At 53.4% G+C, this 27947-nt stretch overlaps 1 protein-coding gene across 1 annotated transcript in view; it reads left to right on the top strand.

Annotated features, from left to right (window-relative positions):
* Positions 1 to 27947, top strand: part of DSCAML1 (DS cell adhesion molecule like 1) — a 334417-nt gene that overhangs the window by 289689 nt on the left and 16781 nt on the right. The window contains exons 14-19 of the mRNA XM_004452913.5: positions 556 to 684; positions 9771 to 9938; positions 11694 to 11764; positions 16041 to 16281; positions 19531 to 19677; positions 21976 to 22131. Of these exons, the coding sequence (XP_004452970.2) occupies positions 556 to 684; positions 9771 to 9938; positions 11694 to 11764; positions 16041 to 16281; positions 19531 to 19677; positions 21976 to 22131 (912 nt within the window). The remainder of the gene's footprint in view (positions 1 to 555; positions 685 to 9770; positions 9939 to 11693; positions 11765 to 16040; positions 16282 to 19530; positions 19678 to 21975; positions 22132 to 27947) is intronic.

The raw sequence follows: 27947 nt of genomic DNA, 5'->3' as shown, positions 1-27947 counted from the left end.
TACCCCAAAGAGCAGGGGCCCCTGCCCACACCACGTGGAGGATGCCGGGAAACGGCCTTCGGGGGGAGAGCCCCCCTCGGCGCCGCTTGCCCTGGGGTGGAGGGAGATAAGGGCTCCAGGCACCCTTCAGACAGCAAAGGTTTGCAGTGGCTGCAGCCCCATGGAGTCCACTGTCAGCTTCAGGAATCGGGGTGCAGCCCCCTGGGAAGTGTGAAAAGGGAAAGTCAAACTAGGAAGACTTAGATGCTCTGTGTGGGGGTGGGGGAGAGAAGGCCATCAGCTCCGGGGAAACCCCAAGAAAGGGTCTGCCCTCCCCCAGGCCAAGGAAGAGGGGGAAACAAGACCAGAGCCCAATCCGGGCCCCCTCTGCCTCTGAACCCTGCTGCTGGGCCTCCCCCACCCACCTGGCCCAAACCCCAGGGTTCCAGGGCCCCTGGTCAGGCCACAGGTGACCCCCAGGGGTACAGCCAAACCCCGGTTCTCTCTAGGGTTAAGCAGGAGGCCAAGCTCTCTGCTACCATCCTGACTTCTGCTCCCTCCCCTGCCACACCTCAGAGCCCCCCGACCCCCCAGAGCTGGAGATCCGGGAGGTAAAGGCTCGGAGCATGAACCTGCGCTGGACGCAGCGGTTCGATGGAAACAGCATCATCACGGGCTTTGACATCGAGTACAAGAACAAGTCAGGTAGGTGCTGGGTGGGGGATGAGGCTCTGCCCACCTGGGCCCCTCTGCTGGGACTGCCCCAGCCCATCGAGGGCAGACACACCCGCATGCCAGTGCACAGTGCCTGTGCCCCCCAAAGGGAGGGGCACCCAGGCAGGGCTAGGGTCCAGGGGACAGAAGGAGAGACTGGCTCAGTTGATGGGGCAAGTGTCAGCCCCTTCTTTCCAGGACTGTCCCTGGGCCAGTCTGAGTTTTAAAACGTAAAATGTCCTGAGCTCAAGGCCATGTCATCTGGGCCCTCCAGGTGTGGGGTGATGGGGATGAGTGGGGCTTAGAGAGCCAAGAGTGGGTCTCTGGGGGATGGGAGTCCCTGGAGAAGCTTAGATCCATGTTTCTTTCTCCAAGAAACCTTCCCAGAACCCTCGTCTCACACCTAGCCAGCACCCGTGAGTCTCTCGGCACTGTGAAGCACTGGGGGTGTCTGGGGTTTCGGTGGTAGGACCCCATGGTCAGGTGACAGGAATGGCCAGGAGGGCCCTCAGAAGGGACAGGAGCCCTGGAGAATGGGCCAAGCCAAACTAGAGCCACAGTGCCCATGTGTGCACGATCGCTGGAAGGTGTGTGCACAAAGGACAACGGGGGGTTCCCCTGAGAGGGGACTTGGGCAGCTTCAAGGCAGGAGGAGAGGAAAGTGCTCTTCTCACTCTGGATTTTTTTTTTTTAAGTGTTTTTTTTTTTGTCTTTATTTATTTTTTTAATGTTACATTCAAAAAATATGAGGTCCCCATATACCCTCACCCCTCTCACCCCACTCCTCCCCCCATAACAACAACCTCCTCCATCATCATGAGACATTCATTGCACTTGGTGAATACATCTCTGAGCACCGCTGCTCCTCATGGTCAATGGTCCACACCATAGCCCACACTCTCCCACAGTCCACCCAGTGGGCCATGGGAGGACATACAATGTCCGGTAACTGTCCCTGCAGCACCACCCAGGACAACTCCAAGTCCCGAAAATGCCCTCACATCACATCTCTTCCTCCCACTCCCTACCCCCAGCAGCCACCATGGCCACTTTCTCCACACCAATGCCACATTTTCTTCGATTACTACTAATCACAATAGTTTATGAATAGAATATCAGTAAGTCCACTCTAATCCATACTCTATTCCTCCACCCTGTGGACCCTAGAATGGCTGTGTCCACGCCACATCTATATCAAGAGGGGGCTTAGATTCCACATGGATGCTGGATGCAATCCCCCTGCTTTCAGTTGTAGGCACTCTTGGCTCCCTGGTGTGGTGGTTGACCTTCTTCACTTCCGTGTTAGCTGCTCACTCTGGATTCTTAGGGCCCTTTGAATTCAACACCATAAGCCTGCATTTGCTCTTCAAAGTGATTTTACACAAACACAAGAAAGAGGCTGGAGAATTCCGTCCTCCCCAGCCCCCTTCCCCAGCCAGTACTGACTCACCCTTCAGGCCTCGCCTTGGATCTAAGATTCCGTTTTCTCCTAAATCTTTCCAAGCCCCTCCTCTCCCACTTAGCACAGCACATGGTCAAGGGCCCGTGGCTGGGGGCCATCTACACTGGCCGTGACCTCTTCCCTGAGTTACGCCCACGGAGCACGGCGCCTGGCCACTGGTAGATGCTCAGCACGTGTTTGTTGAGGATGCGATGTGAGACGCAGTAAAGCGAATCGCTGAGGCTCGCTCACCTCTTGAGAATCACCTCCGCCCAGGGCACCGGGTTGGTGGTCTTTGACCCGGGTTTCTCTGAAGCAGAGCCCTGCCCTCAGGAGCTTGCAGTCTAGCTGGGGAGAAAGGTCAGGCTGCAGGAGGGACCCGCAGAGCCAGGACGGGCTGCTGCCCCCGGGGCGGTCAGAGGAGGCGTCTCTGATGCTCTGTAGATGCAGCATTTGAGCTGGGTCTTGGAGGATAGAAGACCAAGGCCTCAGAGCACAGAGAGGGCCCAGCACCAGGCAGCACCCTCCAGGATGGCGGGTGTTCTAACGGAGTTCACGAAATTCACGGAGACCGTCGTGGGGAATGAAACTAAAAGAGTGCTCTGGGCAGGCTGGGGAGGGAGGCCTCCAGCAGTGCTTGCTTTATCGAGGAAGGTAACTGAGCGCCTCTAACAATGGCAGCTCCCAGACAGTGACCGGCGCACAATGGTGCACCCGTGTCCTTGCGAAGGATGGGTGAGAGTGGAAGAGGTGAGCAGGAAGGCTCGCGCAGCCCCGCAGCCTGGGCGAGGCGACGGGCAGCAGGGTCCTGGCAGAGAGGAAGGGCCCGGGGAGGAGAGCACAGCTCGTTGTGCCTATCTCACATCTCAGGACTCCCTGGGCTGGGGCACAAATGCCCAGGAGTCGAACAAGAAGGGACAGGTCGCCGGGCCAACCTCCCCGTAGGCCAGTGCCCGCTCCGTCTCCCCGCTCACACCTGGGGGTGGGTGGCGGGTGCCGGGGCTGTCCCTCGCACCCCTCCCCCGCTGCTCCTTGCGACCGCCTCCCCCATGCGCCCTGTTGCCCGCTGCCCCCTCCTGACCACTCTCGAACGTGTGGAAATCTTCCCCGGGGCGCTGCTCAGCATGAGCACATCCCACATCTGGAGAGCAACGCCGAGCCTGCAGGTGAGGCGGGCAGGGGAGCTGCTATTTTCAGACCGTGCCCACGGCTTCCCCCACCTCCCGCCGGCTCCCCAGACAGGGTGAAGAGCTGCCCTCCCCCCCACCAGGAGCGGGGACAGTGAAAGCTCAGCCTCAGGCTGCCTCTTCAACAAGGGCTTTGCACCTGTGAAAAAGTAAAGCTGGGGTGGAGAGCCCTGGGGGGGCCAGCCGCCCCTGCCTTGGGGTGGGACAGGCGGCAGACCAGCCCACCACAGCGGGCATCTGATGCCTCCTGGGTTTGGCCAAAGGCACTCCCCAGCCTCCTCCCTCACCCCCGAGGACTTCGCCAGGCCCCCGCCCCCGTGAGACTTGCAGTGGGCTTGGCTAGAGCCCGGGCAGCGGGTCCTCGGCTCCCTTGGAGACGCAGAGCGCAGCACAGCTTCCCCGCCCGCAGGGACCAGCGGGGCTGGCCTCGCAGGACTGTTGTGACCCTTTCAGGATAACACACCTAGCACAGGGCTACGCCATAAACCTTTTATTTTTTAAAGATTTTTTTATTTATTTCTCTCCCCTTCCCCGCCCCCTGTTGTCTGCTCTCTGTGTCCATTCACTGTGTGTTCTTCTGTGTCCACTTGCATTCTTGTCCTGTGGCAACGGGAAACCGTGTTGCTTTTTTTGTTGCGTCATCTTGCTGCGTCAGCTCTCCGTGTGTGCGGCGCCACTCCTGGGTGGGGCTGCGCTTTTTTCACGTGGGATGGCTCTCCTTATGGGGCACACTCCTTGTGCGTGGGGCTCCTCTACGCAGGGGCACCCCTGCGTGACACGGCACTCCTTGCACGCATCAGAACTGCACGTGGGCCGGCTCACCACACGGGTCAGGAGGCCCTGGGGATCAAACCCTGGACCCTCTATATGGTGGGCAGATGCTCTATCAGTTGAGCCACAACTGCTTCCCAAAATACCATAAACCTTGAATACTGGTAGGTCCCCTCCCCATCTCCAACTCAGCTACCTCGTGGGGCCAGTCAGAGCCCCTGGGGACTTGCAGGCTGTCAGGCAGCAGCATGTCCTGGCTGCCCATGTGCCTCTTGCAGGATCACGCGCCAGCCACGTGGTAGGGAAGGAAAGAGGAACAGGAGGCAGGAGGCTGCCCGTGGAGCTGACGATGCAGGCAGAGTGAGAACACACGCATTGCACATGCTGGCATGTGCACACACTCACACGCACACGTTCAGAATCATGAGTCAGCACTCTCCAATCAAGGGGAATACGCCGCCAACGGTGTTTCGCCAGACACGGAAAAGGGTCTCCAAGGGAACGGGGTGGGGGGGCTGAAATGACTGGAAGGAAGGAGGGGGCGTGCACGTGCGTGTGAGCGGCGGGTCTAGCCGGCCTTCTCCCTGGCCCTGGGATAGTGCCCAGGAACCCTTCTCAAAGCTGGGGCCTCGGGCTGCCCGCCGGCAGGGCCGCGAAATCTCTAGAAGCCTCTTCTCTGTTTGGGCATCTCTTCCTCTGTACACTGGAGACAGCAGCCCCTCGCTCTCAGGCCGTTTGGGAGGATTGAGAGCGTTGGTAACTCAGGTGGAGGTGCCCGGCACATGGGCACCTCTCACAGGTCCCCGTGCCTCTGCGCCCCCTGCCCCCTTCTCCTCTTCCTCCTGCCCCAGCTCACATCTGTCCTGGCTCCTGATCTCGTTCTGTGCCCCAGCTGGGCCTCGGCCAGGTTTTCTGCCCTGATGTTCATTGAGTTCATTTTCCAAGGGCAATTACCAAGCCTGCCCTTTCTAAGCCGTCCCGCTCCCGCTGACTTCTCCTGGCCCCAGGCAGCCGAGAATAATACATGAATGCTGAATGATAAATAGCTCCATCCATACCAATCTACCCGATGGCGCCGTGCAGAGCTGAAAATGCAGGCACCAAATCGCGCCCCTGGGCCCCACGCGGGGAGCAGGCCCACACGGTCCTCCGGGCCAAGGAGCAGCCTTGTGGTGTGAGCTGGTGTGGGGCCATCGCGGGCTGATCCGCCCCATGTGGTGCATCCTGCTGGCGCGAGCCGGGTGTGGCTGGGAGAGGGCCTGGTGCTGGGCACGGTGTGCTGTCGTGGCGACGGAGGGACCCGCTCCTCAATGCTGCGGGGGATTATCCCAGGGGGACTCAGAGCTGTGATGCAAGGAGAAAACCAGAGGTGCAGGATGGATTTGTTTCCAAGCAGCCAAGTACTCCCAATGTGTTTTTTGTCCAAGCTACCTCCCCTCCACGGGGAATGTGTCTCCTGAAAACTCAGGCTCCCGCTCCGCTCACAGCAAGCAGCCTGCAGGGTGGAAAGCACTGACATCTCCCCAGCCGCTTCCTTGCCTTTTAAGAAGATTTCGCATCATGAACCCTTTGATGAAGACAGAGAGAGAGAGCCCTTAATGAAATATGCTAATCTGGGAAAGCCAGGCTCATGTGAAAGGGAATCTTAAAAAAGACAATATTCACCAAAGCCAGCTTAGTACTCGAAGAGAGCCAAAACAGAAAGAAAGGGGAGAAAATAGGGCCCCTTCATCAACTGCTCAGGGTCAGGGAGATGGCAGCGATCAAGTTTGGGAAATCAGCTGAAGGCCTTCAGATTTGACTCCGATGCATTAGCCTGGGAGGGTTGTGGGAAGAGAGCTCTTTTGTGCCAACATCAAAGATGATTTGGAAACACAAGGTCACATCCACCTGCAAACTACTGGCAAGAGCAGAAAAAAAAGGCCACTCTCCGAGACATCTCCCTCCCATCTTCCTGTGTTTGGCGGCTGAGTGAGGCAAGAAGAAGAAAAGCAAAGGGTTATTATGACTATAGAATGCAGAGGAACTGCAAGTTCAAAGTTAAGGACAGAAAACACATGGCTCTAAATCTCAAATCAGCAGTGGAGTTTAAGTGCCTGGCGCATGCTAAGTGGGGGACACAGCCGAAGTTTTAGACATGGCCCCTGCCTTCAAGGAGCTTAGTGCCTCCTCGGGCAGGTGCCCCCGAAACAATGAGCCCTCAACAGGAGATGCTATGTAATGAAGAGCTCGGAGGAGGAGAACGAGGAAAGGTGAGGCTGGAAAGGTGAGCCAGATGTTGCAGGGACTGGGTCCTGTTAAGAAATTTTGTCTTTCTACTAAGAACAAGGAAAAACTATTTGAGGGTGTTGTGTAAGGGGGTGCACATGATCAGATTTGTGGTTTGGCATGGGAGGGCCGCGGTTCAAACCCCAGGCCTCCTTGACCCGTGTGGAGCTGGCCCATGCGCAGTGCTGATGCGCGCAAGGAGTGCCACGGGTGTCCCCCGCATAGGGGAGCCCCACGCGCAAGGAGTGCGCCCCGTAAGGAGAGCCGCCCAGCGCAAAAGAAAGTGCAGCCTGCCCAGGAATGGTGCCGCACACATGGAGAGCTGACACAGCAAGAGGACGCAGCAAAAAGAAACAGATTCCCATGCCACTGACAACAGAAGCAGACAAAGAAGACGCAGCAAATAGACACAGAAAATAGACAACCGGGGGGGAGGGGGGAGGGGAGAGAAATAAATAAATAAATCTTTTGGAAAAAAAAAGATTTGTGGTTTGGAAAGACACTGCCACAGAGAGCACTCACTTGGGGGAAGCAATATAGCTCCAGCGATTGGACTCCTGTCTACCATATGGGAGGTCCTGGGTTCAGTTCCTGGGGCCTCCTGGTGAAGGCAAGCTGGCCCATGCAGAGAGCTGGCCTGCGCAGTGAGATGACACAACAAAGTGATGCAACAACAACAAGAAAAGAGGCACAGAGGAAGAACAATAAGAGACACAACAAACCAGGGACCTGAGGTGGCTTGAGCTATTGAGTGCCTCCTTCCCACTTGGGAAGGTCCCAGGTCCCACTGCCTCCTAAAGAGAACACGAGGAGAGAAGACAAGCAGGCGCAGAAAAAACATGCAGTGAATGGACACAGAGAGCAGACAGCAAGTGCAAGTGGCAAGGTGGGAGGGAATAAATAAATAAAATAAATCTTAAAAAAAAAAGTACTCGGCTCTTTAGAGTTGGTCAATCGTAGTTTGAGAATGAATAGCAGCTGCGGTGTGGAGAATGGGTCAGAAGGGTGCACAGTGGATGCTGGGAGGCTAATGAAGAGGTTATTTCTCTGGTCCCAGTGAGGGATGACAGGGGCTTGGCCTAGGGGAGGGATGAAGATGGAGAGAAGTGAAATAGAGCATAAAAATCTATGACTTGATGGGTGGGGGTCAAAAATAACCCTTAAGTTTCTGATAAAACCTGACTCATGGCAGTACCATTCCCTGAGAAGAGAACCCAGGAAAGAGACAAGTTTAGGGGTGTGTGGTCAAGAATTCTGTCCTGGCAATGTTGAGTTCAAGGTGCCTTTGAAACATTCTGGAGGAGACATCAAGTAAACAGTTGGTTATAAGGGTCTGGAGTTCAAAGGAGAGGTCCAAGCTGGATACAGATCTATGAGTCATATGGGGATAGATGGAAATGGAAGCTGCAAGTGGGAAAAACGTGTGGCGTGAGAAGAGAACACCTAGGCAAGAGCCTTGAAGACCCAACTGTCATTAGTTTGGTAGAGGAAGATACCCCTGCCCAGGAGACTCACGACATAAGAGAAAAAACAGAGTATTGTAAGGGAAGCCAAGCAAGGAGTGTTCCAAGAACGGAAAGGTCCAAGTGTTGAGGTCAAGTAAGAAATTGGATTTAGTGACATGGAGATCAGCTATACCATGGAGATTTGTCGTAGGAGTGGATGAAGAGTAAATGTGCTAATGTTCAAATCGCCCAGCACAGCACCTGCTACGTCACAGGGGCCAGGTAAATAAATATTCGTGCCTCTCTTCCTTAACCCCCTCTGTTTTCAGATACCTCACATTTATTGGGCCTCTTCCCTCAGCCCACACTCATAAAAAATGAATGCGCTGGCTCATGATCACTCTCCCTCTCCTATAAACATGGGCAAATCAAATATTATTTCTGAGCTGGCACCAACTCCCGGGATACCACAGAGAGAAGCGAACACCTGCCTCTGTGTTGCTAGCCCATTCGGTACCAAACCAGGGCGGTCCCCAGAGCAGGTAGGAGGCTATGTATTTGCAATTCTGGCTTAACCTGTCAGCCAGAGTGACACTCTGGGTAGTTGGGGTATTGTAAAAGACAGGGAGAAAATAATTGCTAGTGAGCATTAACAGCCTGCCATTCTTTCGCTTTGCCTCATGAATCCACAGAATCAAATGCGAAGCCGCAGACGGGAGGCTGGACCAATACCCTTCACAGATGCCAAGCCTGGGCACCTGTAGCCAAAAGTGGTGTTTCAAAAAATATCAAGGTCTCAATTAACTAGAAACTATGGGGGTAATGGAATAGTATCTTCTGATGAGCTGATCCTGATTAATCAAGCATTACATTTTTAACGAAGAAATATTCTTAAAAATCTTTCTAAAATGTCTTAGCCTCCTCTCCTGATTTAGGAATTGAACGGTAGTGACTACAATTTAACATTTTCTAGTGAGAGTTTTTCAGGAAACTTTACTGTGACATGAAAATCAGACCGAGTAGTGATATCGGGACATGCCTTGAAATATTTTTAAGCCTTACCATAGCTCGTTTTCTTGTGCTTTGCCTTTTGTCTTTTCAAAGCGAAGTGCTAATAAATTAATCTGATTTTGCATTCTGGGTTTGGAAGGCCCTTGCTGAGGCATTGCTGTAACTTCACATTTTTCTCCAGAATCCCTTGGTTGATGCACAAGAAAAATGTATTGAGTGAATGACTGGATTCTGCTGGTAATGTGTGGTGGTTAATGCCACAGCATCCCCCAGTGGCATTTACCTGTTTGGTTTTTTTCATGTTCTACAGTTTTGCTAGACATTTGCCCTGGAATGCGATGCCTGCCCCCTAGATATATCATGACTTGCAGAGTTCTTTGTTGGCCTCTGACCCTAAGGACACAGAGACCTTTCTCCTGCTGGTGAAGGAAAGAGGGTGGGGTTTGGGCTGGGGACCCTGAAACTCGGTCTGTCCCCTGCCTTCCAACAGGCGACATTCAAGGCCACCACATTACAAGGCACAAAGGACACAAAAAACAGAAGCATATGCAGAGAGAATAGAGAAGGAGAAGACTTGGCTCCCCCTTTCACGGAGGTGGTTGGGTTGTATTTCACAGTGGCCACCACAGGTCACTAATGTGGTGAGATGTCAGGAAGGCCCTAGCCAGTCAGACCCTCAAGGAGAGCTAGCAAATAGTGATCCTGGGAGAGACCATCCTGTCCTGCCCCTGTCTGGGGTTCAAGAGGACCGGGCTTCCCAAGTGCATCTCTTGGTCTTGCAAGTTTGAGCTTCATGGAAGGAACCCCTTGTGCTCCCTGTTGCAGGTGGTGTGAGCTGCACCCTTCTGAGCATCCAAGTTGAGTTTGGGATGTACTGGGGGGGAGGGGCTTGAGGCTGGGGAGGAGTCCCCGAGTCTGCCTGGCTGTAGTTTGCAATGGGTGCCCTTTCTCCAGATTCCTGGGACTTCAAGCAGTCCACTCGCAACATCTCCCCCACCATCAACCAGGCCAACATCGTGGACCTGCACCCAGCATCCGTGTACAGCATCCGCATGTACTCCTTCAACAAGATCGGCCGCAGCGAGCCAAGCAAGGAGCTCACCGTCAGCACGGAGGAGGCGGGTGAGCACGGCGCCCTGCCTTCCCCGCCCGTGGCCTCGGGGATCGGGGACATCTGGGGCGCTACCAACCCTGTCACTGGCAGGCAGTGGACTTGCAATAAAAAGGGGGGAAGAGAGTGACCCCAAGGTATTTGTTTGCGTTGGCCTCTGGGCCAGAATCCCAGGCCTCTGGGCTAGAATCCCAGGCGGGGTTCTAGATTCTGGGCTTTGAGGAGCTGTCCATGGTTCTGCCCCCCTCCTCCAGCCCCAGCCTGATGTACTAGATCTGCCCAGAATGGGGCATTGTCCCCTCTGTAATTTTCTTTTTTTTTTTTTTCGTATGTGGGAAGCAGGCGCTCAACACTGAGCTACACCTGCTTCCCCCATCCACTCTTTTTTTTTTTTAAAGATTTATTTATTTATTTAATTCCCCTCCCCTCCCCTGGTTGTCTGTTTTCTGTGTCTTTTTGCTGCGTCTTGTTTTCTTTTGTCCGCTTCTGTTGTCGTCAGCGGCACGGGAAGTGTGGGCGGCGCCATTCCTCGGCAGGCTGCTCCCTCCTTCGCGCTGGGCGGCTTTCCTTATGGGTGCACTCCTTGCGCGTGGGGCTCCCCTACGCGGGGGACACCCCTGTGTAGCACGGCACTCCTTGCGCGCATCAGCACTGCGCATGGGCCAGCTCCACACGGGTCAAGGAGGCCCGGGACTTGAACCACGGACCTCCCATGTGGTAGACGGACGCCCTAACCACTGGGCCAAAGTCCGTTTCCCTGTAATTTTCTATTACCCTTTTCACAGTGTTCCCAAAAACTTAAACAAGGTTTTTCTTGGTATGTTTTATTTTTATTGTGAAATATAACATAATGCAGAAAAAGCCCATAAAACATATCTGTGCAGTCTAACAGTTAAGGTAAAGACAACTATAACCAATACCCATAATCAATGGCCAGCATGCCGAAAGGCTCTGTACCTCCCTTCCCAATCCTATCTCCATCTCACCCCTAAGTAACCAAGATTATGATTTGTGTGATACTCTTTTTTTTCTTTTTTATAACCACATAAATCACATGCCTCTTTTCATACTTCATATATTCTTTTGTGCCTTGCTTGTTTTGGTCAAAATTATTTTTGTGAGCTTCATCCATGTCATTGGTGTAGTGGTAGAGCTGTTAACATTTTTAGGACTGTTGAGTAGTCCATTTTTTCAGTATACCACAATCTATTTGTCCACTTCATTGTAGATGGCTGTTTGGGTTGTGTACCATTAGGGGCTACTACAAAATCCTGCTGTGAGCATTTTCGTACCCGGATGCCAGTGTGCAGGCTCATGAGTTTCTCCAGGGGATATAAGCAGTTGTAGAATAGCAGTCCTTGGATAGGCTGTTTTCACCTTTAGCAAAAAATGCCAAAATGTTTTCCAAAGTTGTGGTACCACCTATCTCATCGTTAGGATATGAGAGTTCCTGCTGCTCCATGTTCTTGCCTACATTTAGCATTGTCAGACTTTTTCAAAATGTTTCCCAGCCTTCTGGATGGGTATCTTATTGTCCCTTTTTTTTTTTTTTTTTTTTTTGCTATATTTTCAGCAAATTGTAAATAATGAGAGGAAATAGAAATCCTCTGATCATTTCAGGGAACGTAAACTCAGGTTCTCGGTTCTTCTCTGTTTGTGAGCTTTCCATTTCCCCACCAGCCATCCTCCAGCCCAGCAGATGGGAGTGAGAATCCAGGCCTCTCTCCTCTTCCTAGTCTTGACTTCATGTTGCTGCTTCCCCACAGCTCCTGATGGGCCCCCCATGGATGTCACCTTGCAGCCCGTGACCTCACAGAGCATCCAGGTGACCTGGAAGGTGAGCGGCGAACAAGGCACTTCCCCAATTTGGGAATGAAGCCCCTGCAGGCGGCTGCTCTCAGATTTCTTATAACACCCAGGCCTGCTTGCTGCTGACCCCAGTGAGGTTTGAGGGGTGGAGGGAGAGGAGGAGAGAGGGGCACCCCCCCATTCCCCTGCCCTCAGCACCCCAAGTTTTGGGGTGGGAAGAAATTTGCAGTCCTTTGAGGGGTGCTCTCTCACCATGCTGGCCTGTCCTCCTCAGCCCACCTGTAGGGGGCGGTCAGGAGCGGGATTTAATTGTGTTCAAGGGGAGCTGAGGTGGCGCAAGAGACCGATCGCCTCTCTCCCACTCCGGAAGTTCCCGAGATCGGTTCCCAGAGCTGCCTAATGAGAATCCAAGCAGACACAGAGGAACACACAGTGAATGGACACAGAGAACAGACAATGGAGTGAGGGAGGAGAAATAAACGTCTTAAAAAAAGAAAGAAAGAAAAAAGAACTATGATTGTGCTCAGCGCTCCATGGTGCCCGGTGGAAGAGAAGGCGGGAGGGGGCGGGACAGGCGAGGTCCCACCTCCCATTCGCCTGTGCCTGGAGCTGGGGGTCGGCGCCCCCACTTGTTTCACCCTGAGGCCTGGGGCAGGAGCCTGGGGCTCTTCAGGCTCAGTTGCCTCCTCTGTAAAACCAGGATGAAAAGGACGGCCCTCCCTGCCCCTCAGGGAGCAGTGGTGAGGGGACTGTAGGGAAACAGAGCAGTCCGTGAGCAGCCCTTTCAAGGGACAGAGCTGTGCCACCTCAAGGCGGTGTCTAAAGACTGTCCCTCCAGGAACAGCTCGGAGGAGCTTCCACAGCTGGGCAGGGAAGCAGGGTGGGATACCTCTGAACAGCCCCAAGAGGTGCTCTCCTGGGGACCCCCAACCCCGTCGCCTACCCCCACCCTGCGCACAGGACTGGTGGTGCCGCGAGCTCCCAGCTACCTGCGCGGTCCAGCCTCCAGGTGCTTTCTCTTGCCGCAACTTATCCGAGCCCCTCACCATTCCTATGGGGTGTCCAGAAGAGGTATTTTTATCCACCTCTGTCCACATGGGCCATGGGCTCAGAGATGCAGGGCAACTTGCCCGTGGTCATCAGGTCATGGCAGGCGTAGGATCTAACCACTCGTGGCCAGGAGGTCCAGTCCCGGTCCTCCCATCACCCACCCTGTAGATTGTGGAACAGATGCCTTTTCAGGCCCACCCTTGCTCTCCTTGGGGCCTTCCCCATCTGAACAGTAGGGCTTGGGCATTACCTCATCTTGCTCTGCAGTCAGAGGTCCGAGGTCAGCTTCTCACCCTAATTCCTGGGAGGAAAGGCCCAGCTGCCTTGTTCCTACTTCTGGGCTCTTTATTTGTTTATTTTTTTATAATTAAGCACCATTTATTTTCAGAAGGTAAGATACATGTATAAGTTTACTTATGAACCTCGTTTAGATAAGTAAAAGCTTTCAGCCAACACAAGAGAGATAGAAGAATAGAATTAAATAACCTATGTGGGACAGTTTATAAGTTGCATATATTTTTTAACACATTTTTTAAAATTAAAGTTAATAGATCACATAGAACATTACATTTTAAAAAATAAGAGGTTCCCATATAACCCACTCCCCACTTCCCCACCCCCATCATTTTTGTAAATTGTGTTTTTTTGAAATTACATACATCACAAAAAACCTAAGGAGTTCTCGTAAGCCCCCATCCCCCCGCCCCGCTCCTCCCACACCAACCACCTCCCCCATCCTTGTGGCACTCATCGCACTTGGAGAACACATCTTGGAGCGCTGCTGCACCACGTGGATAAGAGTCTACCCTGTAGTTCGCCCTCTCCCCTGGGACGTTCAGTGGGTTATGGCAGGATGTGTAAATTCCAGCATCTGGCCCTTCTGGGCTCTTTAAGGAGGTCCATTCGAGAATGAAAGACATTGAGAAGGGCCCAGTGCCTCTTCCATAGACAACTGCACACACACACACGCACACACTCGCCCAGTCACACCCCCTGGCCCCGCTCCTTCCCTTCCTAAGGAAATGACCAGGAGAGAGGTGGGCAGAGGCTGGACAGCTGGTCCTTCCTGGGGAGCAGCCCACCTCCCGGGTCAGCTCTGGGTTCCAGAACTTTCCTCACACCTGGGGCTGAAGCCCAGGGTCCAGTCCCCAAGTCCTAGTTCTGGGCCCATTCTAGGAACCCTCCCGGGGAACCGGGGGGCGGGGGGAATAAATATGTAAAATGCTGAGACCTTTGGCTACGGAGTCCCCATCTCTGGTCGATAAAAATTTAGAATCAGATTTATTTCTCCAAAGTCTCATAATGAAAAATAGAATTGATCAGAAAGTTAGAACTTAGCCAGTCAATAAATTTTGGGCTGACTTCTTGGGGGATTTTTTTTTTAACACCAAGAAACCAACTAATGAAAAATAAAGATTCACTTGAAAGATAAGTCACTTCATTTTAAGACTCTTTCTGTGAGATGGATTGCCCCTGCTTTATGACATAAATTTGCAATCAGCCCTATTGATTTCTTAATGCTTCAGAGAAATATTGTTAAGATTGATTTAAATCCTAAGTGTGCCTGTTTTGGGGGGCAGGGAGAGAATGGCAGAGGAGGAAAAATAGGGAGGGAGAGAGGGAAACGGATGTGGCTCAACCAATTGGGCTCCCGTCTACCATAAAGGAGGTCCAGGGCTCAATGCCCAGGGCTTCCGGGTGAGGGCAAGCTGGCCCACGTGGTGAGCTGGCCCACAGGGGATATGGCCCCATGCAGGAGAGCCACCCTGCGTGGGAATGCGGCCTCACACAGGAAGAAGCCGCCCAGTGCAGGAGTGCCAGCTGACATGAAGAGCTGGTGCAGCAAGATGGCACAACAAGAGACACCAAGAGAAAATAAGACGACGTAGCAGAACAGGGAGCTGAGATGGCACAAGAGAGTAATCACCTCTCTCCCACTCCGGAAGGTCCCAGATCAGTTCCTGGAGCTGCCTGATGAGAATACGTGCAGACACAGAAGAACACACAGCGAATGGACACAGAGAGATGACAATAGGGGGAACAGGGGGAAGGGAGAAATAAATAAAATAAATCTTTAAAAAAAAGAAAGGGAGAGAGAGAGGAAGAGAGGAACTGTCAAGATTCGTATAAATAAGTAAGATAGGTGTGTGTTCCGGGGTGCCTATCAGCATACGCAGAGGTAAATGAAGGGGGTGCCACGTGTATGTACGTGTGTCACTACAGAGAGTTCTGGGTATATAGACATGCGCGTCATTGTACAGCAATGTGTGTATCAGAGTGTGTGTCAATATGGATATGTGTTCATGTGATGTGCGAGTGTGTCAGTGTAAAGACAAGGGCCTCGGGATCTTGAAGATACATTTGTGTCCATAGCAGGTGTGTATGTGTAGGCATTTCTGTGCAGATACAAGACCCCAAAACCTAAGTCTCCCCACTGACAAGTAGCAAACAGGCCTGCCCGTGTGCAGAGGAAAACACTGTTCAGACATTAACAAAAATCCAAGTCAATTAAACACACACAGACACATACCTCTTTAGTGAGTTCAAAACAATTATGTTAAATTAAAAACTCCATTTTATTGAGTTAACAGTGAGCTTAAAAATGTAGTTCATTTAAAACATCCATTGAATTAAAGAAAAAAACGGTGAGGCTGTTTTACTAACTTAATTGTTTTTCATCTCACTATTTTTTAGTACACTGAAAGGTGGGCTTTTGAATTAACTTCATTGGTTTTACAACCCCAATTCAAGCTGTTTTCCCATGCACGGGGGTGGGTGTAATCTCAATTTATAGACGGGCAGTCCCAGTCGCCCAGGGAGCCAGTTTCTCTTGGAGGCCCTGATTGTACCCGGCCGTGGGTGTGCATGGATGAGGATGTGCTCCGATGTGTCTGGATGTGTGGGTAAGTGAGTCTGGGGTGAATGGATATATTAGGGTCATGTGGATGTGTGCTCACGGGGGGGTGAGTATTTCCATGTCACCGTTTTCTCTTTCCGGATGTCTGTGTTTGTGTCTGCAAGCGTGCCAGGATTGAGTTTGGAGGTGGCAGTATGTACTCCAGCCCCGAGACTGCACCTGGCTCACCGCGATCAGCACAGCCGGAGTGTCTAACCACCCTCTCTCGCCCCCTTGGCCTGGCCTTCTCCACCCCTCCATCCAGGAGGCGACTTAGGCCTCTGGCCACGTCACACCCCGGCTCCTGGCCACACCATCAGGGCCTAAGTGTCCCTGTGTCTGTCCACCCCCACCCCAGGCACCCAGGAAGGAGCTGCAGAACGGCGTCATCCGTGGCTACCAGATTGGCTACCGAGAGAATGGCCCCGGCAGCAACGGGCAGTACAGCATCGTGGAAATGAAGGCCACTGGGGACAGCGAGGTCTACACGCTAGACAACCTCAGGAAGTTTGCCCAGTACGGGGTGGTGGTCCAGGCCTTCAACCGGGCCGGCACGGGGCCCTCCTCCAGCGAGATCAATGCCACCACCCTGGAGGACGGTGAGGGCACCGGCAGGGGCGGGGGCTGCAGACGCTGGGCACGGGCAGAGCCAGGGCTGCCGCGGGGGCCGGTGGGGCCTTCCACTCACTGTCCCAGACCCCATCTCGGACCTGGGGTCCACAGAGGTTAGCTCCGTGGAGTCCCATCCCTCTCCCCTGCCCGCTGGCTCCTGAAGAGCTGCGGGTCCAACCAGCACATTGGGCCTCTCGAGCCATTTGCCCAGCTCCGTCCATCAGTCCATCTGCTGACCTGGTGGCCTGAGCACCTGTCTGCTCACCCACCTCTGTCTCCATCCGCACTGCTCTTTCTACCTTTTCCTCTGCCCTCCTTGCCATCAGCTGCTTTCTCCCTCCTCTCCCTGGCATGCCAACCCACCGTTCTGATCCCAGCTTCTTCCTCTACATCCCGGGTCCTGTTATCCTCCCTTACAGCTTACAGCTTGGCTAAAGGGCAGAAAAGCCACCTTTCTACTTCTGGGCTAGAACCTGCCCATGATCTCTTTTAGGGACTTGAGATAAGACTGTGGAGTTAAGAAATCCCAAGATCCATGTATCAGAGGATTTACAGCCCAATTTTAAAAGTTTTTTCTTTCATGGCTAGAGAGGACTCCAAACGCCTGTGATTAGTTAGCTAAGGGGCCCAGTTTCTCCTGGGGGAGAGCCTTAGGATGCAGCAGGAACGTGCCTGCTTTCCAAGCAGCAAAGAAGATGCCCACCCCAGGCCGAGCGCAAAGACAGCTCTGGATGCTCCAGAGATGTGACTAGGCTGGTCCCAGCCCTCAAGGAGCAAAACGAAGGAGCAGCCCAGCATTCTGCAAGCTTCCTCCTTGATGCCCCATCCAAACCAGGGTCTGAGAAGGAAACCGGTGACTGCAGCTGAGCCTTCCCACCTCTGCCCCCAGCAGAGGAGACCGCCTGCCCACAGGGTCTAATGCCACCTGCCCGCCAGCATCGCCAACATTCCACCAACAGAGAGCCGTTCCTCTGGGTGAAGCAATGCCGTCTTCCGCTCTCACCCTCCTTGCAAATGGAGAACCCTTGGGAGGGAGCCACATCAGATCACAAACACACAAGAGCAGATAAATTTATACCAGTGGTTCTTGGCTTTGGATACAAATTGGAATTGTCTGGGGACTTTAAAAATATTGATGTCCCAGCTTCCTGCCCAGAGATTCTAATTTTGTTGCTTTGGGGCACAATCTGGGCTTTGAGATAGAGCAGACTTTGGGAGCCCCAGAGCCCTGGATACCTGAGAAAAAGGGTGACCATAAAGGGGGGGGGGGAGGGTACATATAAAGCAGAAAGGTCCAGAGAAGCCAAGGGGAAGGTTCCAGAGCTCCACTGCAGCCAGCTCTTCCCCAGCCCCCTCTTCTGGCCCACAACCCTCACTAGCCCAATGTTAGGCCGCCCGTCAAAATGCTGGCCACTGGGCTGAGGACGATCAGCTTGTTGCCTCTCGGTACCCGTTGTGAGAATCCCAAGTAATACGCTCGCACGCTGTCTCTCTAGCTTGAGTGTGCATCAGGAGCGCCTGGAGGGCCGTTAAACTCAGATCGCTGGGCACCCCCAAAGCTGCCGCTGCAGTCAGTCTAGGGTGGGCGCCTGGAATTTTCCTTTCTAATAAATTCCCAGGTGCTGCTACTGCTGCTGCTGGTCCAGGGGGCAGCCGTGACAACCACAGCACCAGCAGCGCGCCGGTGGTCTACAGGGGAGGCCAAAACTCACGGGGCTTAAGTGGCCCGCCCAAAGTCCTCGCCCAGGAAATAACAGAGCCAGGATCAAATCCAGGCCTGACCCTGAATCTCACATGCTCTACTTCGCCCAGTGGTGACTTTCTGCCTGGGAACAAGGCAGGATGCAGGACAAAGGGACATGAAAGCAGCATGGCCAAGGGACAGCTACTCTGGGCCCCCCAGCAGGCCCCACCTGAGCAGAGCTCCCATCCACCCAGGCCGAGCTGGAAAGCGCCCGGCCAGCCCCACCTGGGGGCAACCTCTGGGATTTCCAACAGGAAGAGAGGAGCATGGGCTGTGGAGTCATTTTCAAAACAAAGGAGGAAAGGGGGAAGAAAGTTTCCAGCAGCATTTGCTCAGCAGTTTTTCATACTTAATTAAGGCCCTCGTTAGCCTGTCAGATCCTGATCGTTTCCTGGCAATATTAGCACTCCTCCTGGGGCATTCAAGGGCCCCTGCTTTAGCAATAGTGTCTTTTCCATAATTATATTACCTTCATTTTGTTCAAACGGGCGGGCGATCTGTATTAGTTTATTACACTGGGTCCCTAATTACATGGTGCTTATATTTTTACACCTAAGTAATATGAAACAATAATCATTCTCAAAGAGGATCGTTAGGATGATGTATTATCATTTAAATGCTCATAAAAATTAGAGTTGCCTCTTGTGGGGCAACGGGATCTAATTACCTTCCAGCCTGTGCCTTTTCTCCCATTCGGAGCGAAGCCGACTGGGTCTCTCCCTTTGTCCCTGGCTCCTTGGAATCCAGCAGGATGTGCCATCGGGGCTTCCTGGGGTCTGGGGTTCCTGCCAGCTGTCCTCTCAGAAAGGGAAGCTGCGTCTAGGCCCAGCCATGACGGTGGGAAGTAGAGGGAGAAGGTGAAAGAACGGGTAGACCAGCTAAATTGATCTCAGAGAGTGTTTGGCCACCACCCGACACCTTTTGGTGTGGTCTTGGGCAGGGACAGGGAGCCGGCGGTTCCAGCAGTTCTAATGCTCTCCATGGGTTGGTCGAGATCTTCTTTCCTTCTTTCCCTTCCCTTCGGCTTGGTGCAAGGACGCAGGAGTCCCAGGAGCCAAGTGTCAGCTCAGACCCCCTGGTCAGATGACGCAGAGGGGCCATCAACCTTTAGATTAGATGATAAGTCGCATACACCTGCAGGGCAGGTGTGGCCATCCTGCAGGGCAGAGCTGGATTCCCCTGGGCTGGGGATTCCCAAGGGCTCATGCCCAGAGGCCATCGCCATCTCCCCCACCACTTAAGCAGAGTCAGAAATGTGCTCCCCAGAGAGCAAGAAACCAAGTTGGCAAAGGTCTCTGTTTACCCATATCTCCAGGAAAGAAGGCTGTCCACTTCCCTGGTCCCCCAGCCCACATGCTCATCTGGAAGTCCCTCCATGTGTCTAGCCTGCGGTTCCTCTAGCTGGGCAGCAGGGCCAGCCCCAAGCATGTATGCTCTGTGTCACTCCTCCCCTCCCCGACTGACTGGCTCCGGTGTCCCCCGCCCCGTGCAGTGCCCAGCCAGCCCCCCGATAACGTCCGGGCCCTGTCCATCACGTCCGATGTGGCCGTCATCTCCTGGTCGGAGCCCCCACGCAGCACCCTCAACGGAGTCCTTAAAGGCTACCGGGTCATCTTCTGGTCACTCTACGTCGACGGGGGTGAGTCTGCCGGGATCACAGAGCGGGTCTCAGCGCGGTGGGCCCAGGGCTGGTCGGGGTCTGCTCCCAGGCTTACATAGAGGCCAGCATCTTCCTGTGGCATGCCAAGTGCAAGTACAGCCCCTCTCCTCCCCGTGCGGGGCCACAAGATGAGACTGGGGCTGTGAGGGTCAGGGGGTGGGCTGGGAGCGGGATCCCCTTCCACGTGCCCACGTTATCCTGCACCCAGCCCCGGGGCTGGGCCAGGGACAAGGGAGTGTATGTGCTCACCTCCCTGGAGAGGGGTGGGAAGCTGACACCCAGCTAATCCAAGACAACAGTGGGTTTGGGAGCCCTTTGGGGTGTACTCGGGGCACGTTTGCTTTCTAATCCAACGTGTTGGTCTTAGGTCTTTAGGGCTGTACCGTCAGGGTCCCAGCAGGAAAGAGAGGCAGAGTCAAGGGGCCAGGGCAAGAGCAGGCAAAGAAGGGCCTGCTTTCAGAGGCACGGGGGGGAGCAGGCGGCACGCTACGGGGAGTACCAGCAGGAAGCCGTCAGCAGCGCCTGGGCCGGAAGGGCCGGGGGGGACGTGGATACTAGAACCTAGCGAGAGCCTCCCCTTGGCCAAACCCAGCCAGATCCAGGCAGCAGGCCTCGGGGTGCTGTCTGTGGGGGCAGCCACAGGGCCCAGGGCAAGGCAGGGATGACCCGTGGTTTAAGGGGCAGGAAGACAAAAGCAGAATAACCCCAATGGCCCAAACGTTGGGGTGCCCTCCTTCCCCTGGGGCGCACTGGTCCCCTTGTGCAGCCCCCCCACCAAGGCTCCAAGCTCCTTCAGTGACCAGGAAGTCTGAAGTCCGTGCACATCAGAGCCCCAGCCACCCCCCTTGGGAAAAGGGTCTGCAGAGGGACTTCAAAGTCCCACAGGCCACAGAGGGCTAAGGGAGCGGCCGCCCCCAATCCCAAACCCTCTGCACCCCTCTCTTCCCTGGAGGAGCTGGGAAGCCAGCTCACAGTTCTCTCTCCAGAGCTGCTGCCGTCCCCTTCTCCACTTGGTTTCTGCTCTGCCCAGACACACTGCCAACAGGAAGTGTCTCTCCCATCTCCCACCTCCGTTGCCTCCTACAAAAAGCACAGAAGCTCAGGGGTTTGGTCTTGAAGGCTCTCAAGTTCTTTTGCTGTGGGACGCCAGGCCACGGCGTTCATAGCTGCGCTGGGCCAGGCAAGGGATGGTTCCTCTCTTTCCAGAACTTTCTTTCTCTTTCTAAGCTCGGCCCCTTCAGGTAGAGGAGGACTTCCTCTCCTCTCCAAAGCCCACCTGGTTCCTGACTGTTGGCCAGGCTGCCCTCCTCTGGGCCTTTCCCTGGCTCCCAGGCAGGTCTTCCCTTGCTCTTGACCTCTTGTGAGAGGAAGGCCCTTCTGCTCAGGCCCCCAAGAGACCCCTGCGCTAACCCGGAGTGCACTCAAGCTCTGCGGGGTCCACCCTCTGGACCCTGGCCCACGGCCGCCCTCCCCCAGCCGGGCCCTTCGCCTGCACCCAGTCACTGCTGAGGTGCTGGGGCGGGTTTGGAGGCACTCGTCTTCTCCAAGGACCTTCCCCAGTTCTGGGCCTGCCCTCCTGAAGGCCCAGTAGTCCCAGTGGGAGACTTAAAGCCTGGGGCCCTCTCCCTAAACTCTCCTTTAGAATCTAGAGAAAGTTCCCTGACAGAGCCAGGACGCGGGGTCCTCCCTGAGCCCGGGGAAGGAACGGCCCAGCCCTGGCTGGATAAGCTGCGGCTCTCCCAGCCCCGCCCCCTTGTCTGGGTGGGCTCTTGGCAGGGAATGGCTGGGTGACTTTGATGGTGGAGAGAAGACAGATGGGCGGCTTGCCCCCTTCCCCTGCTCGAGAGTTCAGCAGTCAGATGTGGGGTGGGGAGGGGCCTCGGCCTCTCGTAAATCTTCTCCAGGTTGACTCAGTGCCTGGGGAGACCTGAGAGCCCAGGGAGGCCCTGGGGCAGGCCAGGAGGGTGGCCGGCCGCCTTCCTGCGGGCCCCAGTCGCCCCCGAGGCGCTCAGCGGGGCAGGGAGTTGGGCAGCCGCGGGCGTCTGGAAGGCGGAAACGTCACTTGGAGGGACGGAGGGAGGCATTCTAAGGGCGACCATCATGTTGAAGGTGGTGCCAGGTCGGCGGGGGGCTGGGGCCCCTTGGGGAGACGTGGCCTGGGGGCAGTGCCCCAAATCTGCGGCCGTGTACCTGGTCCCTAGCACTGAGGAGCCCGGGGAAGCCGGGGTGGACAGGCCGGTGGGGCGGGGGCCGCACTCAGGCTGCCTGTCCCCGCAGAGTGGGGCGAGATGCAGAACATCACCACGACGCGGGAGCGGGTAGAGCTGCGCGGCATGGAGAAGTTCACCAACTACAGCGTCCAGGTGCTGGCCTACACGCAGGCCGGCGACGGCGTGCGCAGCGGCGTGCTCTACATCCAGACCAAGGAGGACGGTGAGTCCCCTCCCCTCTCCCCACGGGCCACTGTCGGGGGGCCTCTGAGGGCCCTGCAGCCCTCTCTGGGGAGGACACAGCTTCCAGAGGCTCTGGGATTTAGGCTTCACGTAGCAGCACCCATGAGCCAATTTCTGCAGCACTGGGTCAGAAACCAGAGAAACCGTCTCCTCCCATCCCCACCCCAAGGACTGAGCATCCTTTCTGTGGCATCTGCACCCCTGCAAGGTTCATCCTGGTTTCCTCTGGACCCAGACAGTGGGATTTGGGGAGGGGGCCAGCAGCCTCCCCTAGCACATCCTGGGACAAGGTCCTGGCAGTCGCCCACCACGGGCCAGGCACTGGACTCCGCTGGGGGGGCCCTCGGAGAAGGGAGTAGGAGGCGACGCCACTTGGAACTGTGATTTCAATGCCCTCCCCAAGGGGGCAGCGTCGGAGGAAAACAGGGAGGGAGCCGAACCTTAGGGGTAGCGTGAGGAAGGAAGGGGTGGGGGGCGACTGGCAGCTGAGACCACCCAGGAGAGAGCAGGATGGGAGAAGGGACAAGCTCCAACCAGGGAGCAGAGCTCACCGCTCGAGGGGACGCCGTTCCAGCAGGACGGTGTGCCCAGGAGGAGCTGGGTGTGAACGGGGCCTTTCTGGTCTCTGGGCACCTCGGGGCTCCTGCTGCCAGCCCCCTCCTCCTCTCCCCCAAGCCCAGCTCCACCCCCAGGCATCTTAGCCTGTTTACGAGAAGAAGGGCTGCTGCTCAGTGCCATCACTGGCATTGTGGTTTTCTCCCCGCTCAGCCTCTGCGTTTGCTACAGAGACCCACACTCTGCGCCCTAACCACACAATCCGGCAGAAGGTGCAGGAAGGTAAAGCTGTTGAAAAGGAGCGGCGTGGGCTGGGCGTGATGGTGGAGGGGTCCCCATGCAGCCCCCAGCTCAGCTGAGCGTTCCCCAGCTCAGCCCCTCCCTCGCCCTCAGTGCCTGCAGCGCTGAGCAGTTAAATACTCGCCACCCTGGCTGCCCTCCTTGTCCTGTCATTAAGTCCTGGAACACCCACCCCGGGACCACCCTTCTGGCCTCTAGAAATGAACCACCCGGGCCAGCCCCCCTCCTCTTGCCTCCTCTCCTGATGCGGGGCACCCACACATGCTTTAAGTAACAGACTCAGGTGGGCTCCTTGGGGAAGCCCCGAGATGGAGGAGTGCCAGCGCTCCCCGCAAGGTTTCAACCCCCCACCCTAGAACCCCTTAAGGAGCCCCACATAGGACCGTGCCTGCGAGGCGGTGACCTTCATCTCGAGGAGGCAGCTCCACGTAGTGGAAAGGGCACTGGTAAATACAAGTGCAGACAAGCCCAGGCCTGTCATTTATGGGCTGGGGGACCTTGGGCAAGTCACTTAACCTGTCTGAACCTTAGTGACCTCATGATAGAACAGGGATCCCGATGCCTCATCAAGTTGCTGCAAGCAGCAAGAGAGCTGTAAGATCCTTTTCATACAACTTCCCCGTACTAGCACGTGGTCATTGCTTTATGGCCACCCAGATGTTGGCAATGACATGACAGCCCAGGTGGTCCCAAGGGAACCAGGGCCCCTGAGGGGAAGCCCGAGCAGGACGGCACCTGCCGTCAGAGTGCTCATAACATCATAGGGAGTCATATAACTTAGCCCTCCCACTAGCCCTTGGGGTAGGTATCATGTCCATTTTACAGGTGAGAAAGCTGAGGCCAAACAGCTAAAGCAAAATGCTGCAAGCCACTCAGCTAGGAGGTGGCAAATCCAGGCTTCTTGTCTCCATATCCTCTATTCTTTCCATCATACCACTTGTGTTAGTTAGGAAGTTTGGGGTTGTAATAGAAAACCCAACTACTAAAAGGAGTTAAGCCATAAGAACATTCATTAGTACACGTAACAAGGAGTCCTGAGGTAGAGCAGCTATGTGCTCTCCCATCCTTGGCCTGTTAGCTTCTCCTCCTATGATTTAAGATTATCATACCTCCAGACATCACACCAGACAAGAGAGAGTCCAGACTGAGAAGAGGCAGCCTCTTCCTCTTTCTCTTGGGAGTGAAAGAACCCTTTCCCAGAACTCCCCGCGACAGTTTCTCCTCATTTCCCATGGGCCAGAAAGGGGTCCCATGCCTCCTCCTAAGCCAGTCACTGAAATGGAAATGGAATTGTCATGACCGACTTACCCTGAGCATGATGCATCTCCTGGGACAGGTGATGGGGAGAGCTCTCTCAAGTGTGGGAAGCATGGATACCCAAGCAAAAGTGAGGCTCTGTTTGCAAGGAATAAGAAAGCCTGCTGGGCAGGCAGGCAGCCGGGCCGCCTCGGACACAGCCCCACCAGGGTTTCCCACTTTGTAGGTGGCAGTTACTACGGTTATCATTCAGCTGGCTTGAGAAGCAGACCCGTACATGTTCTGTCTGCTCTGCTATGTGGCCTTGAGCAAACATCCATATCTGAAGCCAGTGTGATTTCCCCATCCCCCCTCGGGATTTTGCACTTTCCCTTATCCAAAGGGAAAAAAATTATCAGGAAACCTAGAGGAAAGCAAAAGACATAAAAAAAAAAAAAAAAGATAAAAATGCATACATGTAAATCCAAGCCCTTTTGACTAACTCCAGAGCCCCAGTCCAAGTGTGGATTCAATTTGTGAGTGGCAAAGCCTCTTGTCTATTCCTCCCACCTCCCCCTGTGAATACAAATCCAGCTTGTGGCCTCAGAGTGCAAAGCTGAGTTGGATTTTAGGCCACTTTAAAGACCTTTACCTGAGAAAGAGGCGTGATAGACCCATGTTTTAGGAAGGTAACGCTTGTGGCCGTGTGGAGGATCAGTCGCAGGGAGGACAGGGTGGGATGAGGGGAGGTGTCCGAGCAACCTGTTAGGACCCAGAGATGAGAAGGCTCTGTACCAGGGCAGCCCCAAGGAGGATGAAGTGGGGAGAGGGAGCAGTAGGAGAAACATACCGGAGGAGTTCCACTTCCAATAATGGTGAGCAAGGTAAAGCAAACCCACTCTCCTTTTAGTTGTGGACAGCTAGAAAATCTGGATAAAACCTTGTTTAAAACATCTGCTGTAAGGCATCAGAGCTGACAGGAGAGGGAAGAATTACTGGGCCCACATCCAAGGGGAACTGTAGACCCAGGAGCTAAGCCTGGCATCTGGAGCATCTTTTCCCCTGGGGACATTTGCTAATTCTGGATGCAGTGGCTTAGAGGCTGCACAGCACTAGAAAGACAGGGATTGGAGCCAGGGCCTGCCGGGATATGGGGATCTGCCCGCTTAACCCTCCCCACCTTGAGTTGAGACCCTGAAGAACTACACTCTAGGAGTAAAGACAGCTCAGCTTCAAGTCATCTCAGTCCCGGAAATTAGATTTGAGGTGATGCCAGATTGTGAGGGCCCCAGATTGCAGGAGCCTGTTAAAGACAAATGCAAGTCCTCTCTTTAGGAAGATAACATCATCTGAGGCCTCAGATTATTTCTGCAAACAATTTTGCAAATGCTCTGTTGGGCATACAATAAAAAACTAATGGGGACAACATGAACAAAAGCCAGCAGGGGGAAAAAAAACAACAGGCAAAAGAAACAGAACATAAGGGTTCCAAACATGAGTTTTATCAAACACAGACCTTAAAATAATTGTGCTTCAAATGACCAAGGGGGAAAAAAAAAAAAGACTATTTCAGAGAATTGGAAACTATCAAATGGAAATTCTAGTTACAAAAACTAACACCTGACATTAAGAACTCAGTAGGTGGGTTTAATTTTTTTAAAAGTAGACACAGCTAAAGAGGTAACTAGTGAACTGGAAGATAGGTCAGAAGAAAATATACAAATGAAATGAAAGACGAAAGGATGGAAAATAAAAACAGGCAGATAAGAGACATAGAGCAGAGATTTTCAAAGTTTAATGTGTGTACAAATTCTTGGGTATCATATTAAAATTCAGATTCTTATTTAGTAGGTATAGGGTGGAACCTGAGATTTTGCATTTCTGACATGCTCCCAGGTGATGCTGCTGCTGCTGGTGATGATTCATGGACCACATTCTGAGTATCAAGGACATAGAAGATACAGTGAGAAGAAATCCCAAAGAAGAGGAGAAAGAGGCAAAAGAGAAAATGTCTGAAAAGTTTTCAAAACTGATGCAAACCAAAAATTCAAGAAACTCTACAAACCTCACAGAAAATAACTGAAAAAGTCCACACCTAAGCACATCATAATAAAATTGTTAAAGAAGAAACAAGCACAAAGAGAAAAATCTGAAAAGAAAACAGAGCAAAAGAGACTGATTACTTTCAAAAATGCACCAATTAGGTTGTCAGCTAACTTCTTGTATGAAACAATGGATGCCAGAAAACAATGCAATGGTATACTTAAAATACATAAAGAAAATAGCTATCCACTTATGATTTTATACCTAGCAAAAATATTCTTCAAGATTAAGATGAAGTAAAGACGTTTTCAGACAAACAAAAAATCTGAGACTTTATCACAAATGTATCTGCCATAGAGAAATATTAAAAGGTATTCTCTACCTAAAAGGAAATGCCCCCCCCAGTCTTTGTGGAGAGTCACCGTGGTTTCCTGCTTCAACAGTGCTTGAACAGAACCCAGTGCTCACCCCCGTCAGCCAGCCACTCCCAACAGCCGTCCACCATCCTTCCAGTGTCGCACAGCTGCTGCCACCACCACCTCCCCTCGACCACCCACCATGATAACCACATCCCCGTCGCAGGTGCACCAGAACCCCAGTCAGGACTTGGAGGCTGCCATCAACTGCCAGATGGGCCTGGAGCTCTATGCCTCTTACATCTACTGTAGATGTCTTACCTCTTTGACCTTGACATTGTGGCTTTGAGAAATGAATGAAGCTACAGAACCAAAGAGGCAGTTGAATCTTCCTTCAGGGTATCAGGAAACCAGATCGAGATGACTGGGAGAGCAGGCCGAATGCAATGGAGGTGCATTGCACTTGGAAGAAAGGACGAATCAGTCACTACTGGAACCGCACAAACTGGCCACTGACAAAAACGACCCCCACTGTGACTTCATTGAGACCCATCACCTGAACGAGAAGGTGAAGTCCATCAAAGAATTGGGCGACTATGTAACCAATTTGCACACGTCTTTGACAAGCACACTCTGAGGAGCAGTGATGACGAGCGCTAGACCTTATGCCACTTCCCCCGAGCCACAGGGTGGTGCATGCGTGTTGGTTTACCTTTTCTGTAAGTTGTAGCAACGTCACCAAGTTCTTTCATGGGTAGCATTCCTTCAAATAAAGTAATTTGGTACCCAGAAAAAAAAAAAGAAGAAATGACCCCAGATGAAAGCTCAGTGATGCAGGAAGGAAAGATATGGGTAAATCTAAATTGATATTGACTGCATACAATTATGAGACGGAGGAAGAGCATGAGAATGTCTTGTGGGGTTTAAAATATATGCAGAGTTTAAAAACCCAACAATGCATATAGATTGGGAGAGAATAAATGGAAGTTCGAGATTCCTTGCATTGTCTGAGAAGAAAAGTGTCAATTAGTGGTGTCAGACTTTGGCAAGTTAAAGATTCATGTTGTAGTCTGTGGATGAATCACTAAAAACAGTGAAACACTGCATAATAGCCAAGCTGATAGAGAGAGGAAATAGAATTTTTTAAAACCCTCAGCCACCTCTCCCCTAAAAAAAGACACAAAAGGAAAGAAAAATGAAAATAGGATAGTGGAACATATAGAAAGTATTTAGTAAGATGGTATATTTAAACCCAAATATATTTCATTAGAGATAAATTGACTAAATTTTCCAATTTAAATAAATG

Source organism: Dasypus novemcinctus, chromosome 27 (genome assembly GCF_030445035.2).
Source record: "Dasypus novemcinctus isolate mDasNov1 chromosome 27, mDasNov1.1.hap2, whole genome shotgun sequence".
Lineage (NCBI taxonomy): Eukaryota > Metazoa > Chordata > Mammalia > Cingulata > Dasypodidae > Dasypus > Dasypus novemcinctus.
This window is presented reverse-complemented; position numbering and strand designations above follow the sequence as displayed.